General features: G+C 38.6%; 2 protein-coding genes across 4 annotated transcripts in view; one reads left to right on the top strand and one right to left on the bottom strand.

Annotated features, from left to right (window-relative positions):
• Positions 1-17,268, bottom strand: part of EIPR1 (EARP complex and GARP complex interacting protein 1) — a 75,570-nt gene extending 58,302 nt beyond the window's left edge. Inside the window, exons 1-3 of the mRNA XM_082299526.1 lie at positions 17,158-17,268; positions 8,433-8,516; positions 3,442-3,574 (exon numbers count right to left, since the gene is read on the bottom strand). Coding sequence (XP_082155652.1) covers positions 3,442-3,574; positions 8,433-8,516; positions 17,158-17,199 — 259 coding nt within the window. The 5' untranslated portion in view covers positions 17,200-17,268. The remainder of the gene's footprint in view (positions 1-3,441; positions 3,575-8,432; positions 8,517-17,157) is intronic.
• Positions 17,269-17,340: 72 nt separating this feature from the next.
• TRAPPC12 (trafficking protein particle complex subunit 12) overlaps positions 17,341-22,059 on the top strand; it is a 48,776-nt gene continuing 44,057 nt past the window's right edge. For 2 of the 3 annotated variants that reach the window (XR_014227205.1, XM_082300164.1), the window contains exons 1-2: positions 17,341-17,361; positions 18,251-19,461. Coding sequence is in view for 2 of the 3 variants with exons in the window: in XM_082300164.1 (XP_082156290.1) it covers positions 18,256-19,461 (1,206 nt within the window). In the remaining variant the exon portion in view is untranslated. Of the gene's footprint in view, positions 17,362-17,761; positions 17,849-18,250; positions 19,462-22,059 lie in introns of those variants that run through there. The other variant, XM_082300165.1, reaches the window with a different exon arrangement.

Consider the following 22,059-nt stretch of genomic DNA (forward strand, 5'->3'; position numbering starts at 1 on the left):
TATAGCTAGTCAGAACAGCAAAAAAAGAAGAAAGGTGTAAAGTTCCTAGAATTGTTCTCACAGGGATTTTCCACTAAATGCAGCATCCTCCATTTTAATTCTGGGCTACTGTAAAGCAAATTATTTGATTTCTACTTTGCTGAACATAACTTTAGGATATTAGTAAGTATCAGAGGCAAATAAGCACATGTAAATTTTCAGAGATTAGGTATTAAACAATTAAAATGCAACTGTAGCACTCTAGCTTATTGCCACTTTTATTATCATCACCCCAAACCATCCCTAAATAGTGTTGTTGTCTCAAGAATCCAACCTTTTAGGTTTTTTTTAAACCTAATCTATCTCATACTGAACTTTAACAATCTAATTTAACTTCTAAAGCTAGAAGACTACCAAACTCATTTCTCCCCTTGACTTTTACCTACTTTAAAGCTGTCAGTAACAATCTTGCTCTCTTCAAGAGGAAAAAAAAAAAACCACCACACACCTCTGTTTTAATTCAGTTGATTTGTTGTAGGAGAAGAGAAAAACGATACAGCAACATGTCACTAAACTGACTAATAGTGCATAAGTTCATCTGGATACCTCAGATACTAATTTTACAAAGCCTTCTTCCCTTGTCCCCGAGATATTTAGACTATAATCCTTCTTTTCTCTTCTTATACCCAGCTTCTTTCACATATTTATGCACTTTCTCTCTTCAGTTAGGCAATCTGTGATAAAATACAACATTCCTAATTCTCACAACATCAAACAATTGCCAAACAGGTTTGCAAAAAGAGAAGCTACTTCTCAGTGTCTCCTCAAGACACATCTTGTCTATTAGCAATTTCAGTTACACCGGGAAGGCATTAATACATTTCTAGCACACAATACTGGTGAGTTAGCTAGAAATGTGGAGCACAGGCAAGTGCTGTGCCTCGAGCATAGTAAATTCCCGATCTTTTCTGGAGGTTAGACAAGATTATACACAACTAGTAAGCCTATCACTTGAGAATAAAATCATCTTCCTATAATATCAGTCATAACAGTATAAAATTTCCTAAGTGATATATTAATGATTGGTGAAGGGGGGGAGACCACTATAACTGAGGCAGGAACTGAGTCTAATAAGTTCTCCTTTTGTAATTATGTGATTAAACCAGTATTTTTAAAGTGTGTGCATGAGGAGGGATGGTAAAAGAGTTTCAAAATTTTTTCTTTGTATTAAGACAAAATGTCCCAGAAAATGGAATTTCTGGTTAATATCCAAAGACACAGTTGTTCCAATGATACTGGAACCATTATTATTCTAGTTAATGTCATAGTTGAGAATGCATCATTAACAAAGCCTTGTATTTTTTCAATGTCAAAATTAGACAAAGTAGTAAATACTGATGCTAACAATAACAGGAGGTTTCCTTCATTTTGACTTCAGAGTCAGGAAGGTATTTTCCTTTTTAAAACCTAATTGTACATTGACACTCTATTAAAATATCTTGAACAAAAAATACAGAGCACCATTTAACTTTACTGACTGTTCAGAGAACATAGTTCCCAAATAACATTCTCAATAACGTAACAGGGATGATAACTGGACACCATGGAAAGATTTTTCACTGCTTTTGAAAAAAGAAATTTATATTTCTCAAGCTTCCTATATAAAAGGCAAATTCCTCTTAACAAAAATCAAAGATCACGAGAGCTGTGAAAAAGTGCTCTTCTGTTTGCACCTACTACATCTTTTTTTCATACCTCAGTTATGGTTACTCTCTGCAAATGTGTGAGAGTAAAAGAAAACTCAGTATGTTTCCCAATATAAAGGGGGAAATTTCACCCTATTCCATTAGCTTATCCAGTGAGCTACGAAACAGAAAATGTACATAATTCCACTTCTCTTCAATGCCACATTTCACCACTTCTTCAAGTGACTTCAAGAAATAGCTATTAATAACGGACACACATCACATTTCCTCAATCTCCCAGTTTCAACAACATTCAAGTCTTGACAGAAGAGCTGGTCTCAGACACAAGGGATGGGCACAATACTTACAGCTGTTCCTGACAGCATCATCTCATTTGACTTGTAGTTCAATGAGAAAATGCATTAAGAGTCTTTTTAAAATAACAAAGAAATGCAATACATTAAATTGTTGTAAAGGTTTCAATTGCTTAATTTGGTTGCATTACTACTTGAAATAAGTTGTCTGCTGAACTCGTATTCCTTATTACAAAACCCCACACTGTGTGCTTTCAGTTCTATACACTGCTATTTAGAGTCAGTAACTGCCATTTGAGAATGAGATCTTGTGTTCTGCAGAATGTTAATGGATGAGAATTCTGAAGTAAGATGCATGAAGTATAAACAAGAGAGCTTAGTATTAAGAAATCAGATAAACTAAATCTAGAACACAAAGAATCTAGAATAGAAAACATTCATATGATTTAATAGGTCTAATAAAGGAAATTGGAAATCTCACAGAAATGCTCTCAATCAAAATGCCCACAATCATTTCAATGGAAAAATCTACTTTACTTATCTCCTATCATTGGTTTTAAAAAAAACCCTAAGATTTGTGAAAGAAATTCAAATTTTAGCAGTTTTATTTCAATTCAAAAGAATTAGGAGAACTAGGCAATCCTGGAATCCTCCCCCTAATACAACCAGAAGGCTGAACAGTAGGAACACACATCTCTACAACTGTTCATGGATGTACGAAGCCTGAAACTCATTCCTTTTTTGTTATACTCTTGGACCGTATTTCCATGAAAGAACAGACTAATATTTACTAGAAGAAATATTTATTTCAATTGACACCTCTGATTTCTTATGTGTCAGAGAGAAAAATCACCCCCTTCCCCAAGTGATGCAAGTGGATTTTTCAAGCCTCGTGCCAGAAAATCTTCACACCTGCCTCACTCAGGAATTGCACAGAGATCCTTAATCTCAATAGTTGTGCACTTAGTGTAAGGTTAGACGAGGAGCATTCCTGCTCAGGAGATATTTAGATAAGAAGCTATAGCTCTCTGTGGGCATACCTGAATTTCACATATGAAAAATAACATTATACACAAACTTTTTCTGCAGTTTTAAGTAAAGCTTGATGCCGGCATATTTTGAAAGACATTTACTTCCACTTTCAAAAGCAAACATATAAACCAATAAAAATGATGCATAAAGTAACAGGAATATATTTTATTTGCCATGCTTTGCATTCATCAGCCAAGCATAAGGTTTATTTTGCGGCTTTTCTTAACATGAATGCAGAAGTTGACTTCTAACCAAGATAACCTAAGGATATGACACAAATGAGGTAGAGGTAAAAGCGTAGCAGATTTTTTTAGAAATCCTTGTGTTGATAATTCTAACTGAAAGTGTCTACGCATAGCTACAGGTTCAAACTTTGCACATTCAAAATATCAAAACACGTGTTCAAGTTGAGCACATTAAAAAGGACTTACTTTTATTGTAGCAGGTTGCTAGTACACCTTTATCTGCAGGACTGGTACTGATGTGCCAAATTTCACCCACTTGATGAAGGAGAACATTTTTGTTTATAATGTTATTTTCATCATCAAAATCTATGATGTGAATCTGCAAATACAATAAAATAGAACATTAGAGTTTCAAATGTTTTCCTGTGGGTCTTAATTATACATGATGACTACATGGAACAATTTAATGAGATTTTTATAACCGATACCTACTTTAATTAATTGTTATACTAACAATTTACTATATCATTGATTTCATGCAGGATTAACTTTTCTAGGAAAACACAAGCAATTTCCCTGTTTGAGGAAATACCATGCTTATTCTCAATTTTCAACTTAAAGCTTGAAGGTGATTTTTCATTTAATGGCTAATAGTAAATAAGCCATGTATTACAATTCAACACTTCTTACAGCAATAAACAAAAATAACAACATTACAATCCTTAGTCTAAATGTCTGCACCAATTCTGTATCCAAATCATCTAATTCAAACCATCTACAAAGGAAGAAGGAGAGAGAGGGAAAGGACTCTTCTTTGAAGCAAATACTTTACACTCAGTAAGAAACTTTTTGAGAGTTCACTTTAGCAGTCACATATCTTTACCAAGATACAAACCAAATCTTTTTATACTGTATCAAAATATAAAATACTGAAAGATGAAGAAAAAAAAATAGTATTTAAATAGATAATATTTTTAAAAGCTAGAACTAAGTTTGCATTTTATTATTTTAATTTTTGTTTGTTGCAGGTTTCTTTGCTATGAGTTTGGTTTTTTGATAGGCCCACATTACTATCATTTTTCCCTCCCTTCTTTTAGTCAGTTGTTTTTCTATACTTGCCACAGAAATACAAGAAATTTAGGAAGATTCTTGTCTGGCATAACATACAGAAGGAACTTTACTCATGGGACTAATTCCCCTAAGCTCAACAGTGGAAAAATAAATTTAGAAGACTCACAAATTTTAAACAATTGTATCCTGATTAAAAATTAAGTTTCAAAGTTGGGTGAACAATGAAGAAGAAAAAGAAGCCAAGAGACATCGTACCATCATGACTGAATTAAGTCTACTGAATTAACTACTGAATCACTGCAAAAATCTTAGTTATGCAGAAATACACAAGATTTTCTTAAAATACAGAGGCTGCAATATACGTCTTAACTTCAACTGAACACTATATTATTTTTAAGGGGCTGAGCTTACATGTTACCTTTTTGTTTATTGCCCAAACAGTCATCAGCAACTCCTCCTTGAAATATAATCCTGGACCTCATCACTTGTATTAGTCTTCCATTTTGTCATCCAAGGCAAAGAACCACCTCTGCACTTGATTATCAAGTTGTCTTTTGAGACGTCATTTGCTGCCTTGAACCTATGAATCTACTCAGGAATCAGGACACTATACATCTACCCCAACAACTGCATATCCATCTTAAAGAGTGACACTTCTGCCTTTCAAGAAAGATTAGTTTAACCTCATACCTTGTTTTTGTTTGGAGTCTCTTTTGGCAGCTCAGGCCAAGTCTCTTATTCGAGAAAGTGAATCACAAATCTAAGTCCCATTTACTACAGCCACACAGATTCTTCCCACACTAACCAGGTTAAAAGAGTCACTTGGCACATAAGGGAGTGCTCTTTATCCCATGTGAAGCCCTTTGAAGGCACAGGTAACAAACTTCTCTCTGTCGTTGTGTCTCCAATTCAGCTGACAACATGGACAGCTGTAACTGGTGGAACACACAGGTAGCGAATGAAATGCCCAGACTGAGATCTTTAGGAAATATGAAATTTAATTCTTATGCAACAGTATTGTTTGCATGTTGTGAGTTGAAAAATTACATCTTTCACAGCTATGCCAGTCAACACCATCTACCAGAAAAAGTCAATCAGCATAACAGAAAGAACTGCAAAAGTTCCCCCAATGGTTTTTTGCTAAGGATCTTTCCACTCAACTTGATTTGAATACGTGATATATAGAACAGTGACTTCACTAAATACTAAGGACAACAGAAATTTCATAGAAAAATACTCTAATACCAAATACTGCACACCACCATGTCCACCATTAAACCATGTCCTCAAGTGCCATATTCACAGGTTTTTTGAACTCTTCTGGGGATGATGACTCCACCACTTCTCTGGGCAGTCTCTTCCAATCCTTTACAACCCTTTCCATGAAAATATTTTTCCTAATATCCAGCTTAAACTTCTCCTGGTGTAACTTAAGGCTATTTCCTCTCACCTGTCCTGTCACTGGTTGCCTGGGAGAAGAGACTGATTCCCACCTGGCTATAACCTCCTTTCAGGTAGCTGTAGACAGTGATAAGACACCCCACCCCCCAGCCTCCTTTCCTCCAGACTAAACAACCTCAGCTCCCTCAGCTCCTCCTCATAACAGCTGTGCTCCAGACCTGCCACCAGCTCCATCACCCTTCTCTGGATGCACCACAGCACCTCAAAGTCTTCCTTGCACTGAGGAGCCCAGAACTGAGCACAAAGTTTGAGATGCTGAGTACAGGGGATGCAGTGCATTATATAAATCATGAAAATTAGTATTTTAAGTTCTAAGACACATGACTAAAAATTAACTTGCAGAGTTCTGAGAATGAGATGAGAAAAGAATAAATTACATACTTGAATATTTCCAATGCGTACAATAAATGCACTAAGTTTAGCAACAATGAAAGTACTGAGGACAAAAGTTCCAAAACTACACCATGTAGAACATAGTGCTACTACTTAAACTATTCCCAGCACGTTATGAGGACCAAATGCCAAGTACTATACACTATTAATATGTCAAATATTAACAGAATATAAAATCTTATAAACACTTTCCTTTCTTTTGAAATACTAGTATTAATAGGAAAATATTTTCACCTAAAACATATTCTCCTATGAATACCTAAAATTGTTTCATACAGCAATAAACCTCAATGAGGCAAAAGTTATCATGTCAGCTGTAAAATTATTGCTCTTTCACTTGCACTGCACCTGCCCATGACCAGAAGGGAAGAAATAATCTGCACATGATAAAACCTGTCAATGTGCAGGACTTGGTAAAGTACTAAGTGTTGCAAGCTAGCTCATAAGTTTGGTCAGGTAACTAAAAAAGTTTTTAAGCAAATGTAGAGAACCTAGTGCTGAATTAAGTTATAATGAGCTGAGGCCTAGGGCACTTCTTGGGGATTGAGGAACTAGCTGAGAAGAAATGATGGCCTGAGGCACAGCTACAGGCCAATAACCTCCAAACATTTGTTAATACACTAAGAATTGTCCTGCATTTCTATTGTTAATGTTATTCATTGGAAAAAGAAAAGCATACTCAAAATTGAAGCATATGCAAACATTTCTAAAATACATAGTATATACCCAAAAAACTTACCACAATCAGAAAATTTAAATTATTAAAGATCTGTTGGCTATCAACTGATAAGTGAGAACCACTCTTCAACAATTTTGTATCAGGATTTAATTAGTTGACCAAGTAGGAAAGCCATCACAGAAATCACAGTTTAAAAAAAAAAAAGCAAAAAAAAACCCAACAAAAACCCCCCACATTATAACCAAATATTTGAAGAGCAAGAAACAGCACAATCAAAAATATAATCATGTGCACTGAACTTTTAACTAAGTTTGTCTGCCACTTCTTTTGTTACTCTACCCCCAAGTATTACTTGAAATGTAAATAAACTGAATATTCCGTCCCCCTTATGCCTTGGAATAACTTTTCTTGAGTCTCATCCAGCACTATCATTGAGTAAAGAACTCAAAACCTCACTGGGAATTGACAGCTCACATGCCCAAAGCTATGGTTCCAAGCCATTTTGTGCAGCCCATTTTCAAAAGAGTCGGTCACTCTATTCAGTCCCGGGGACTTCCATGGTGGGTGTTAGCCTTGGCTAACAGACTCCACCCAGACACCGGCGGAGAAACCAGGAAGAACAGGAATGAGATAGTTTATGTGCCCAGCTACAGACAGGGAGGTCACTTACTAACTAATATTCTGGGCAAAAGAGACTTGACTTGGGTGACTGAATTAGCTTATTGGCAGTTAAAATAAACAAGTACCTTCTCTCCCCTACTTTCCAGGCTGAACTTCACCCCAGACTGCTCTGACCCTTTCAAGTGGGGCAGGGGGATATGGTGGTTATGGGTGTTTTCTCCCTGATGCTCTTTGCATCTCACTCTTCTCCTCTGCTTCAGCACAGGGCCTTCATGGGAAACTGAGTCACCTGTGTCCTGGAGTGAACTCAGTGGAACCAACCATGTCTGGCATAGGCAACTCCTGGCCTCTTCTCAGAGGCCACCACTACAGCTCTCCTGCTACCCAAGCCTTGCCACCTGCACTCAATACAGCCTTCTAACCCTTTCAGCCCCAAGAACTTGCTTCGGTATAACTTTTACTGAAATTTAATCACAAAAATTAAATTACAACTCATACTCCTAACTGCAGAAGAAACACCCCAATAGAAATTGAAGCATGAAAGTCACTCAGATTTTAGTTTGAATTGTTAAACTCATGATCAGAAAGGACACAGATGATTGCCAGTAATGAATATTGAAAAATCCAGTTTATGAAGCTTCACATACTGTGCATGTACCAGGAGTCCCATTAGAAGCAATTAAGGCTTAAAGACTTTTGTTTTACTTTACTTCTCTTCATGGTTCCAGAGCATCTACAGATTCAAATTAACAAAAATATGGCAGTTTCTTTACTAAGCCAATCTGATTTAGTCATACAATTTGGAGGAGTGGTATGATTTTCAGAAAATATACACAGCTTTCATTCACCTACATTTCTTACCAATATCTTTACATTCTACCCACAGAAGTTGTTAACTCAACTATCAGTCAATGCTCACATTCAACAGGGGAGAGAAAGAAAGAGGGATGATATCGGAACAATGTTACAAAAAGAGGTAAAAATTACAACTGACATTTGACAGAAAAATTACCTGATTATCATATCTAAGGGACTGTGTTCCAACCAAAAATCTAATTGCATCTGTTTCTGCTGTCTGAGGTGTTAAAGCTCGTGCCTAGGGAAGAAGAAACCCATTAGAAAAGTACAATTAATAAAATACATTAATTTCAGCAAAAATCTTGAAGCTTATGTATCAATTATCATTTTAAGCATTACATTCCTACAAACTGCAAACTTTCCTGTCCTTTATGTCCATTTTGCTTAACACATTTTTTGTGCAATTTCTCATACCTTGTGAGGATTGGGGAACACACAGGTGCTAAATACATTACCTGATCTCCATTATAACAGTGAAAAGATTAAATACAGCATCTCCTCCAAACTAATTTTCCTTCATCTTATTCCACAGAACAGTGAACAATTTGTAACTATCGTTAAAAAACAATATGATATCCAAGAAAGGCTGTTCTTATAGAAGTTTTCACACCATTCAGGTTGAATATGCCTGTGTAAAAAATAACTTTTTCTCACCATTAGCCACCAAGTTTAGAAGCAAGTTAAAATCCAAGCCTCTTCTTTTCCACTGCAGTCCGCTAGAGATAAGAATTGTCTGAATGGTGGGAGAAGCAATTTGTTACTTATCCATAAAACTTTTGTCATAATGTTATTTCTTTGTTGTATTATGTTAATGGCATTGGAGAGTCTCTGCCTTTCTTCTTCAACTTGTACCAACCACAGTCTTGGAAGAAGTGAAACAAAGCAGTGAAGGGCCATGGGATAAATAAAGCACAGCTTGAACTAAAACCACAATCACTAGTTTGCACTAGTAATTAGTAGAGACTCTCAGATAATTTTGAGTAAATAGAAGGTAAACTAATATTCAAAGGCATTTTTAGCAACTATAAATCGTGAGGAATAGCTGCTATTTCTCCATGCAAAAGACACCCTTAATAATATTGTTCAAAATTACTATTTTAAATCTAAAAATAAACCTTTGCAATTCCCATCCTATTTGGCATAAAATAGCTCAGCTCTCTCCAGGCACTAAGGCCTATAGGATTTGGGTAACTGCTGAGTGGCCCTTCTTACTGCCATCCTGTCATGCAGCTTGTTACCTTCTGGATTCAGGAACACTTCAATATCATTCCATTTGAAACTTCTTTTAAAATTGATATAAAAAAGATGCCTAGAAGCTTGGAAGGGAGTATTTGGAATATATTATATCCCAATACCCAAATTTAGAGCAATTTAATTCCAGAAAAGCAACTTGAAGATATTTGACTATTCTTAAATAAAGCAAAGCCATGCAAGCCATTGTCTGGCAACAGCACTAAGAAAAAACTAATTTTTCAGAATCATCTCTGGACTTGTATAGAGCAGATACTTCTTTTCTGGTATCTGAAATGTGTGATTTAAATAGTGTAATATTTTGTGTAAGATGGAGCATAAAAAGTTGAAAGATGCAACAAGCTTAGTAAGGTATAGGCTAATATCCTATACATACATGTATAATATCTATGTAGGGAAAAAAGAAGAACGAGAGAACATAACAAATAGTTTGTGTTCAAAATACTCAAATGCAGATCAAAGATCAGCATGAATCCATAACAATTTGCTTTACTTTCTTATTTATGCAGCACTCATCTACAAGAAGCCTAGAGTGTTCTTGATTGACAGACACAACTTAAGTCCACCAAGATGACTGGAGAAAAGCTTTTGTCTTTAAAAGAATTTACATTTGCAGATCTTTGCAAGCATTTCTTTCCATTCAAAAGACCTGCTCTCAATTATTTTGAGAAAACACTAGAAATAACTCAACAGCTACATAACTCCTTCAATCAAAGAAGCTTCTGTTGTTTCTATACAAAAAAGAGAAGTAGAGATCGCCAGGATCTTTAATAAAATAAATAAATAAAAGGGGTTTCCAGCCCTTTTAAAGCTTTTCAACTAGGTCTCATCATGCTGCTTTCAAAAACTCATAAAGTTGGACACAAGGTGCCCAACATAAAATTGTGTAAATACATAGTAACATTTATGTCATCAGCTTCTCTAGCTCTTACTTAAAATAATTTTCCATTTTGCAAAAAAAAAAAAAAAATCAAAGGCATGAGAAAAAAATATTTTAACGCATTTCAAAAGAACAAATACACTATTGTTTATCCCCTGACAAAAAACCCCTGCAACATCTATACATAGGATACAAAGTTCAAACTCATCAACCACTCATAAATCAGGAAGATTCTGATTCATAGTATCTGTATCAGCACAACAGACTTTCAGTCGCCTCTTGCACAAAAAGATATGTGTAATTTTGTCTACTCTGAGTTACTCTGAGAGAAAAAGGAGTTCTTTCAACAGATGAAGACACCAAGTAATCCTTGTAACAAACAATACAACTGAAACTGGAGCACTGTCAAGATCATGGAAAATGCCTTAAGTTTGTCATCTTGTACTGTAACCTGTCAGAGCAGGTTGCAAACTAAATCTTTCATCAAGCACCCTGCCTTATGAATGCAGCTCATAGATAGAAAATAAGTTAAAAAGCATAGTAAAATGAATGTTGATTAATCTAAATGGATATTATTGTTTTTCTAAGTCTGCACCCACAGAACACAAAACTGTATATAGCCCAAGAAGAGTTTACTACTGGGCTTACCTGGAAAGGGACTTTTCACAAAGGCACATAGTGACAGGACAAGGGAAAATGGCCTTAAACTGAAGAAAGGCAGGTTTAGATTGGATATTTTAAAAAAATTCTTTACTGTGAGGGTGGTGAGGCACTGAACAGGTTGCCCAGAGAGATTGTGGACTCCCCATCCCTGGAGTTCAAGACCAGGCTGAATAACCTGGTCTGGTGGAAGGTGTCCCTGCCCATGGCAGGGAGGGGTTGGAACTGGATGATCTTTAAAGTCTGTTCCAACCCAAATCATTTAATGATTCTACCCAAGATATTAAACTTACTAAAGTTACTTACTTACTAAAAAAATTGCCATAATGCTTAGAAAATACCCAGAATACACATCTGAAACACACAAGCAGCAAGAAAACAAGTAATGTCCCACCCGATAGTGCTAGACAATGCAACAACTTAAAATTACATCATTTTGTTTTTAAAGAAGGCCTAACTATAGGAAAAAAATATTAGCAAGCAAAGTTTAAAACATCATGAACCACAAAACTTTTTGGCTACATGTCCAGATTCCATATTTACCAACAGCCCTATGAGGGAACGTGCACAGTTTAAAGCAAGCAGTTTTACAAAACAGAACAATTGAACTGCAAATCCACCAAAAAAAAATAGACATGCAAAACTCTAGCACACAAATGCAACAGACAGAAGTATCAAGATAAAGCAAAAGAAACAGCAATCATTGTAGCAGAATGCAGGTAAGACTAACTTGGAGACTGGGCATTGTGTCTATGCCTACACTATGCTCAGTGTGATGCTGGGCAAAGATCACCTTCTACCATGTCCTTGACAATTTAGGCCACCTGCAGAATAATAAAAACCCCTGAGAAAAAGAAATAGAATAGAGTCTATCGTCACTGACAACAGCAAGAGATGATCCAGAAGAACACAATGACAAACCTCAAAAGGATAAAGAAGGTTGGTTTAAACTAAGGGCATTATGGAACTGCAATGCACTGATTCTCTACATTTTGTTCATAATTTCCTATGAAAAACTTTCACTACTCAACATCTAAAATACCAGCCAAATGCACAGAGTTTTGGGGCTGTTTTTTTTGATTTTTTTTTTTGTTTGTTTGTTTGTCTGGGGTTTTTTTTGGTTGTTTTGTTTTGTTGTTGTTGTTTTGTTTGTTTGTTTGTTTGGGTTTTTTTGTTGGTTTGGAGGTTTTTTTGTTTGCTTTGTTAATTTGACTGTTACTATTTATGGCATTAATAGACAAACAAAAAAGTACTTGTTCAATACATATGTTGTCCTGCTGATGCATTGCACTGGTTTGGTATTAACAAACAAGAAAACAAACAGACTCCAACATTGGAATATTTGTATTACATTTAATACAAACAAAAAATATTCTGCAGACCAGAGATCATTTGAAATTCATACAATCAATCTGTATTAACAAACCGTGAACTTGCAATGCAAAATGTGAGGACACAGTATTTGGCTTGCAATCCCTAAATCTGAATTTAAAGTTATTTGACCATCTGCTTATGCTGAAAACCAGAACTAGTGTACTGCAACTTGCGGTGGGGAGCTGGATTTGCTGATGCCTCATTCTGGAGGCAAAATACAAGTTCCCTGCCCTCCCCAGACAAGCCCCAGGCTGCTAATGTCATGAATGTTATTTTTGCCTTCTGGCACAATTTCAATTTTCAAGTAAGTACACTTTGATTTATCCTTAGGTAAGACAGCCTTGTTTCTCCCACCACAGTAGGAGACCCTCTCAGTGACTCTAATAAGCTGCAGTGACTATCAGTGAAAAGGTTGGCAGCACACATGCCCAGGTGACCTTCAATGCTCTCAGACAGCTGCTTTCCCCAAGTCTCTCACAGCATAAGAATTCCCATCACTGATGTATTTAGTGCACTGACCCTATTCCAAAGACTGACAGATTCTGTAAACCCTCACAACAACAAATGTAACCCGCATACAAAGACCTGCATAGCACAATCCTCAGAAAACCCATTCATTTGTTGTGAAGGTAACAATCATCATGTAAAAGTTCCTTCAAGTTCACCTAGCTGTATCTTTATATTGTCATTTCTCTGTACCATACCTAACATTAGGAAGATCCTACTAATTGCTTGAGGGTCCTAAAAAAATACTTTCCAACTGTTCTACTTCATGCATTATGAAAATCTTTGGGGGATTAGTGAAGAGAGCTTTGCCACTTAGCAACTTTTGTTCCTCTACTAACACTTTAAACCACAAAGGTTTAAAATATACAGGATTGGCACTCATGAGGCAAGTAATCTTAGAGAAGAAAGAGAACTGACACAAAAGCTAGGAATTTTAGTATGACATTATTATGCAGTTTCTTAAACTGATTCAATTTTCAAAGTAAATCTTCCAAAGACTTTGCTAAAGCTGGACCAAAATTATTATGTACATTCTGCTTTGGCCAGTCTCTCTGAACCCACTGGAGACCACAAGAGCTTCCCCCAGGGAAGAGAACACCACTGCCAATAGGAGTGATAGGCTCTGCACTCCCATACTGGGAACACAGCGAGTCTGAAAGTCGGCACAGGTTTCCCTGGGTAGCTCACAGATGACACACATTTTCCTAGGAAAACCCATTTTACCACTTCTAGTAAATCTATACCTGGCTTTTACTCCATCACAGGTAAGTCAGTTGAGCTATTCTCAATACATACTGATGACAATAGGTATACACACATTGGTCACAGGTCTTCTACAACCTATTTCAGTTGCTATTTTGCACTAAGTTTCTTACTATAAGAAAACACATTTGGTTTTAGAGAAATTAAGTTTCATCTTACTCTTGCAAGCAGGCAAGTCCTAAAAATCAATAGTCTCTGTTCAGATTAATTAAACCTGTTAACAACTAACAGACAACACAAAATGGGCCAAGTACTGCTTATTCAAGAAGCACGACAACCACAATGCAGAACACTAACTCTATCAAAGCATTAGTACACTTTTTCAACCCTGCTTCAGCCAGACCCTATCTCAGGGTGCTGCTGGAGCTGCCCAGGCACAGCACAGCCCTGTGCTCAGCCAGGTGGCTTTCTGCCGTTCTTGCCTCCTGCTCATTATCCTTTTCCCTCGCAAGTCTACGTACTTTTGACATGCAACTTCTAGTAGGAGTACCCAGCATGCTGAAATTTAGCTCAGTGTTGTGGTATCTCCAAAAGCCATTAAATGCGCCAAACACATGCTCCAAAATGATCACTCTCTGGCATAAGCCATGTTCCTCTTCCCTCATCCCATGATGTTGGCTGGCTTCTGCATACTTCTAAACAAGCAAGCTGTAGGCTTGAACCAAATACCTATCCCAGAAAGCACCACTCCACACTGCTCATTCCCAGGGCTATAAACATTATCCAGCCAATCTTAAACTCAGGCAAATAATGTATTTTGAGATGTTCAGGGGTGCTTTCACACCTGCTCAAAATGTCACTGTTTAAACCCTCAAGAAAAACATGGGGAAAATTGTGACTCCCTGAAAATGAAAGCCTGTGTTGAATTCAACACAGGGTAAACATACCAGGTACTCCAGGTTACACAGTAAAGCCCAGGACAACCCTACACAGGACAAGAAAGACATAATTTCACTGACAAAAACCAGGACTTAACAACAGTCCTGGGACCTCATTCATCGCATTCTTATAATTGAGGATATTGATGAATTCTACCAAGGTTCCTTTTAGAAGAACCACCTTGGTATTGAAATGTTCTGCAGCTGCTGCTGTTGCTTTGTATTCATCATCATGAGCCACAGCCACATCACTCAGTACCTTAATTCAAGCAGTATATCATATTTTCGTTCACCATCCACTGTAATCTTCTCATTCCCACTGCAGTCAGACAGAGCAACTATGGTGAGACTGTCTTTTTAAAAGTCACAAAAAGAGTCATACACCCTAAAAGTCACACATAATTTGCTTGTCTGTACAATGTTCATATAGCTCACAGACAAACCTAAGAGATTAAACAAGAGAAAAATGTATTTATTCATTACTCTGAGTGACCTTATGTATGCCAATACATCAGAACACATTCTGCACACAGAAACAAACAGAAACCTTGCAGAAATAATTTTAAGGTAGTTGGTGGATAGCACCTAGGAGGAATTAGCTTTATGTTCCTACAAATATGGTCACATTAGATCAGATGAAAAGCACATCTACACAACTATACTTTTTCCACCAGTGGCCAAAGATGGACTTTTACTGACTGCTGGAGCCCAAACATAAGAAGCTAAGACAAAATCTTTAAAACTTGGCTGAAAAATTAGTCTGAAGAGATGCCTTCAGACAAAAAGAGGTAATTGTGATGATGCAACTAACCATTCTTATCTAGCAACACAGAAGAAATGATGTTTAAAAAAATAATAATCTTTCTTATAAGACGTACAGATGCAAGTTGGAAAAACCAGATAAGTTCTCGGTTTAAGTTTCTATTAGTGTCTCTCCACTTTCAAAAAGCACAGAGATGCAATTTGTTTTAAAGCCACACTGGGAGTTAATGGAGATCAGAAACAGAGCCTTCATCTCTACGCTCCCTTTCTGACTTACCCATAAATCATCTCTTCTTTCCTCACTCTCTCCCTAAGTGATCTGTATTAACAGTAATTTCCTTTCATTACAGCTACTTTACCTCATCCTTTTGCTTTATCCTACTGCCAGACAACTCCAACAAGTTACGTACTTCAAAGGAGAGAAGAAGTCTGTGGGAGATATATGGTTTGGGGGGGGGCAGGGTACACAGGTCCATGAAGGTCCCAGACAACACACAGTAGCTTCCTCAAATTTTTGGAAGATGAATTATATGTGACCTTCTAGAAAGGCACTATGAATTTTATTAAATACAGAACATATATTCTGTTCTGCAAAAGAGATTTAAGTATAAGTTTCATTAATTTTGAAGTATGAGCTACAGCCATGTCTAGCCAATCACAAAATACTACCATACAAAACAGACAGCATGCTATCAGACTTTATCAGACTTCAGCAGATTCAACATTTAGGGCAGGTGTATACTATGGAGCAGCTCCTATACAAGAGGACAACCAAACAAATACAAAATTTGCTAATGAAAGCTACTGGTATAGTCAGGACTACAGAGCACACTACTCAGTATGCAGAACATTTGTTACAAAGAGCCTTTGTACACTAATCTTCAAGAACACTTTAGCAAAGGTGCCAAAAAAAAAAGTGCACGTGTAGATATTTATATTACTACATCTACTGTAGAATGAATTGCTTTGTTAGGAGGTGCTGGTTTTCTTCTGCAGGTATTACTGCTATAAAGGCTAGTGATGATAAGCCAGCTGTTGCCAAAGAGAACACACAACAGCTGAGTAAAGCCCTTAGTGGAGGAAGAATGAACTAGGGTCCCTCTGACTCTGCTTTCCCAGAACTTACAGAAACCTCATTAAACACACCACCTGTGTTCCTCTAAGAAGATGATCAGTAAGTTTCTAAGTTAGACAGTTCCATTTCCTTACAGCCATAATACTGATATGATGGACAGATTTGTCCCATGGGACAAAGGCACATACATAGACCTCACAGGGAGGTCCCACAAAGTTCATGCAGATTTACGGTTGGGTATATCCAACTAAAATTCGTAATTTACTGGGAACAGTTTCATGCTCTCTTGTCAGAAAAACAATTTTTAATTTTTTTTTTTCTGACAAGGCAGAATCAAGGATGTCTTTGACAGTACTTTCGTACCACTCCAGCGCCAGACAAAGTCTTTTCCGGAGGCGGAGCAGGGAGCGGTGCCCGGGCAGGAGACCCCCGGCACAACGGGGACGAGGAGCCCTGCCCGGGCCCCGCACCTGCAAACAGCGCGTTTGGGAGGAGAGACCGACTCCCGGCCGCTGTCCAGCCACCCTTAAACACCCCAACGCAGCTGCCAAAAGCCACCACAACCCGGCGGTGCCCGTGGTGCCCCCGGTCCCGGCTCGGGGAAGGACGCCGGTCTCCCCCGGGCGGGCTCTCCCCTGCCTCTCTACACACACCCGACCCCGCGGCCACCGCCTTCGCAGAAGCAGGACCGGCACCTGCCAACCCTCCCTTAATCTCGCCTCACGCTCACCTGGAACTCCAGCCCGTAAATCACCGGCGCATCGTCCTCCATCGCGACCCCCCCAGCGCAGTCAAACACCCCCAGTCGCCTACAATGCTTTCTGGCCCTCGGCGCGGCCCGTCGTCGGCCGCTTCCGGGAGCTGCGCGCGCGCAGCCCCGCCCTGTCCGGCCCTTGCGCAGGCGCTGTGCGGGGGGAGCGGCGGTGGCTCGGAGGTGACGGGACGGGACGGGACGGGATGGGATGGGATGGGATGGGATGGGATGGGATGGGATGGGATGGGATGGGATGGGGTGGCACGGCGTGCCGTGCCGTGCCATGCCGTGGCCGCGCAGCTGACGGGCCTCCGGGTGGGTGGGTGGCCGCTGAGGTGGCCTCGGGGCTGCGCCGGCAGGGGCCGGGCCCACCCCCGCCGCGGGTGTTCCGGACTGGGGAGGCCACGGTGGCGCCGGAGGCTGCGCCGAGCCCAGCCCGGGGCTGCGGGGGTTCGTAAGCGGCGCTGCTGCCGCCGCCGAGCGCTCCTCCTGCTTAGCTGGCCCGTGCTCGGTTGCCTGCGCTGGAGATAGCCCTGAACTCACGCTTCCCTTTGCTGAAACCGGGACCTAGCGGGTTTTTGCGGCCAGGGAAGCAAATACTGAGTCACTGGAACAGGTTGTCAGGGGAGGTTCGAGAGCTCTCAACCCTGAAGGAGTTCAAAGCCAGGTTGGATGGGGCTCTGAGCAACCTGGTCTAGTGGAAGGTGTCCCTGCCCATGGCAGGGGGCTTGGAATCAGATGATCTTGTAAGGTTCCCTTACAAACCAAACTATTGTCTGATGTGATTCTATGATATTGTTTCATCTGTGTTTAGTGGCAGGTATTTGCTCTTCAATCTAAATAGTTTTACGACTTGCAGAAAGGATAAAGAGAAAATATTTTCAGAATTAACTCTGCGGTTAGACGTTAAATGAAAAATGTCAGAGGGAAGATGTGAAATAATGAAATTACTTAGTTTCTAAAGCAAAAATTTCAGTATTTGTATGATACTTAGGAGTTTCACTTTGACACCTGAGTGATATACAAGTAATAAAACTAATTCTTGTTCTGGTGGGGGCTTCTCCTTTAGTTACTATGGAACTTAATGAAAGCAATGCTAAGGATGCGAAGAGCACCTCAGATGAAGATGACAGCAGAGACGTAGTTCAGCAGAAAACTCAGGAAGAAATTCTCTTTCATGAGGAAACCATCGATCTTGGTGGAGATGAATTTGAGTCTGAAGGGAATGAAACTGTATCAGAGGATTCAAATAATTTTGCAGATAAACTTAATGAGCAAATGATGGAGAGTGTCATTATTTCAGATTCTCCAAACAACAGTGAAGATGACACAGGTGAACTTGGTTGTCTTCAGGAGATTGTAGACCAAATGGAAGCTAAAGATAATAAAAAAACACAAGCAGAAGTGGATAAAGAAGAGTTTTTAAGTAATGAGAGTGAAACTGAACATGAAGAAACTCCTAAAGACTTTTCCGATATTGGAACAGATGATCAGGCGTCTTTAAAGGAAGACTCAATTCAGGAAGCAGTTAAGGACAATCCAAAGTTGGGAAACAATGTTCCTGTTGAAGCAAAACCAAATAATATTGATGAAAGCAAACCTGAGGACCAAATTTTGTCACCCAATACTACCACACCATCTTCTGAGGCTGAGCCCATTCCTGTGTGTACCATCTTCAGCCAAGCAAACAATCCTAGTACCCAGCCACAGTTATTCCTACCTGACGGTTTTGAGCCTCAGATGGTAAAATCCCCTAGTTTTAGTAGTATAATAGAGACTCCAGTGAAGTCTAATCCACAGGTGGTTCAACCAAGTCCTAGTCTAAGCAAGTTCTTTGGCGACACTGTTAACACTAATACTTTAGCTTCTGATTTTTTTGATTCATTTACCACATCCAGTTTTATTTCTGTTAGTAATCCCAATGCAAGCTCTTCAGTTCCAGAGCAAATGTCCTCTCTTTCTAATGGTGGAGGTGGTTCTTCATCCAACCCTACCTTCCCCATGCAAAATGGGAGACCTGAAGCAGATGGTCCTCCATCATCTCTAGAAATAACTCAATCCCCCAAGCCATTCTCACAAATCCAAGCTGTTTTTGCTGGGAGTGATGACCCATTTGCCACAGCCTTAAATATGAGTGAATTAGATAGAAGAAATGATGCTTGGATTCCTAGTGAGGAAACAAGAAATGTTCTCATTTCAGTTGCCACACAACAGTACAGTGCCGTGTTCATAGATAAAGAGAATCTCACCATGCCTGGATTAAAATTCGATAATATCCAGGTAAGAGTCTATTACTGTATCTTTGTCTATGATTATTTTTAGAAATACTGTAGAAGAGCTGTCCAGTAATCTGTATCATAGTGGTTCACGTTGTTGCTGATGGTCGCCTTGTGTGTATTACTTCAGTCCTAATTAGAAAATGCAGTGTCACTGCTGCCTTGTACAGGAAGAGGCTAAAACCAGATCTGGTTTATTCATAGTGACGTTTGTTTGGTACATTGAAAACCGGTGTTGACAGTTTCCACAGAAGCCGAAGCTGGTTGTATTTTTAAGTACTTTATTTCTGTTTCTCCAAGTTAGTGCTCACATTTGGAATATATACAAGCCCTCTAAGCTGTGCTACAGAGTCTTAATAGCAGACAGCTTTCTTTGTGGAATTCACTGTTGTGGTCAAGTGGGAAATAACATTTTTCACTCATGTTCACAGTGGTCTAAATAATGTTAACACTGACTGAAATTGCATCATTTCTATCTTCCCTAAGCAATGGAAAGGTATAACCTGTGAGAAAGATTGAGTGCTGCAGCAAGCTGCTGGGAAGGGATAACCCCAAAATTAAAAACTCTAGAGGAGATCGTAAAGCAAACAATATAGTAATTTTTTGTCTTCTATCAATTTCGAACTGATGAGAAGCCATAAAGCATTCTTTTCAGAATTTGAGAAATTTTACTCAGATCTCAAGATTTGCTCAGGATTTCTCATGAAGCTGTTTTATCCTGGCTGCTCAGCCAGGCTAACCATCATAATATTTTGGGTTTTCTTGAAACAGGCTAATCCTACTCTTTGATATCTGTGCCTCTGGATAATAGAATTGTTGTTTAGATAGATGGTGTTGAGGGTTTGGATACTTTAATTATGCATAACAAGGACCATCAGTCAATAGTCAAATACAAGCAGAGAGCAGTCTGCAGTAACTTCTCAATCTGCAGGAGCTAGCAGAAAAGTTTCTGGAGTGAATCAGGTCCAGATTTATAGATGCATTATCTGAAAAATCTTGGGTTTCGTTCACAAGCAGTAAATACCAGTTTAGACATATGAAATGCTACTGCTGCTTCTTGGGTTAACTTTATCTTAAAACATGTGTTTGTTATCACAGAGCCAAATAATTAGCACGAAAGAAAACACTGTAAGAGGAAGCTATTCCTCCTCCAGTCCTGCCCAAAATACCGCTTAGACCTTGATGAGTTATTCCAGTGTGCACTTTCTCTCCTGACAGCTAATCGGTTGGACAGAATGAATGATCCCTTCTGCAATCTACAAGGATGGTGGTCTCCTTTTTGCAAGCTTCCTTTTTTAGAATAGTTCTCTTTCACCTTCCTCAGTCCAGTCAAGGATTAAAGGCTTGTTTCTGCTGATGATTCCCTAAATCTGTGCTCGTGCATATATGCAGATCTACCATTTAGTACATAATTGAAAAGAAGATGTTTGGCAATGTCTATGTGATGTATTTCTACAAAAGACCTGATGTAAAATCATCAGTGGAATTAAAGGGCATTCCTACTGGTTTCTTCATTGTTTATAATTTATAAGAGTCTCCTAGACATGTCCACAGGAACAAGTTTTGAAGTGCTTTGTGTTTAGAAAACTTTCCTCACTTTCACTTACTGCCTTTCCGTGGCCTGAGTGCATGCCGTGACTGACTTGACATCCCCTAGTTTGGTATCATTGTTCCATAGTATTGTAAATTGTGTATTTAATGAAACTGTAATTGTAGAGTACTTGAAATGTTAACTGAAACATTGTGGGAGGTATGTTTTCAATGTTAAAGCAGCTTCCGACAAGGTTTGTATAGCTTTGGTATGAATAGTTTGCTAATGCCGAATGTTAATGCAAGATGTTAAACCAAGCTACATGCAGTGGAGACAGAAGTTGGTTGAAAAATGCATTTGCAATGAGTGAACTCTAGGTGTGCTTCAGGGAAGGACTGAAATTTCATGGGATGTGTCGAAGAGCTTGGGACTTTATATTTTGGCTTGCTTGCTCAGAAAGTGTATTGTAAGACAAGTTTTATGTGGATAAATCACACCAAGAAAAATACTGAATGATTTTTATTTCAGCTGTATGCTACTTTTTGACAATCATTTAAAAACCATTCGTTTTTAAACTGTCTTGGGTTGTGTATGGTGAAGATTGTACGAGTGTTCTCCAAGTGTCAGAACAAATCTGAGTGCTGCTTTTTATGCTCTTTCCATTATGCCTTTTTTCATGAGTTGCTGTCTTCTGTCATTGTCCTTTGTTTCATTGCATTCATTTGTACTTTTTTCTACACCAGAGGACTGTTGGATCCAAAGTACTATCAGGGGGATTAAAAATTCTTCTGTATTTATGTCATTTCGCACACACTGTCGTTTCTTAATTCTTCGGGCTCTTCTATCTGAGAGGCAGATACGTTGTTTATTCATAGGATGAGTGACATCATTAGAGGTAAAAAATTTCCATGTAGTGAAAAAAGAGTTGCAATCTCATTGCTTAAGAAACTAGACAGAAAACACAACTATGTTTCCTATCACTGTCCATGGGGAAAATTGAAACACTTAATGTCAATTCTCTGTGTCATAGCTAAGCTCTACTGTTACTATATGCAGTTCACCCTCTTTTTG

This window comes from Coloeus monedula (genome assembly GCF_965178545.1).
Source record: "Coloeus monedula genome assembly, chromosome: 2".
NCBI classification, from domain to species: Eukaryota; Metazoa; Chordata; class Aves; order Passeriformes; family Corvidae; genus Coloeus; species Coloeus monedula.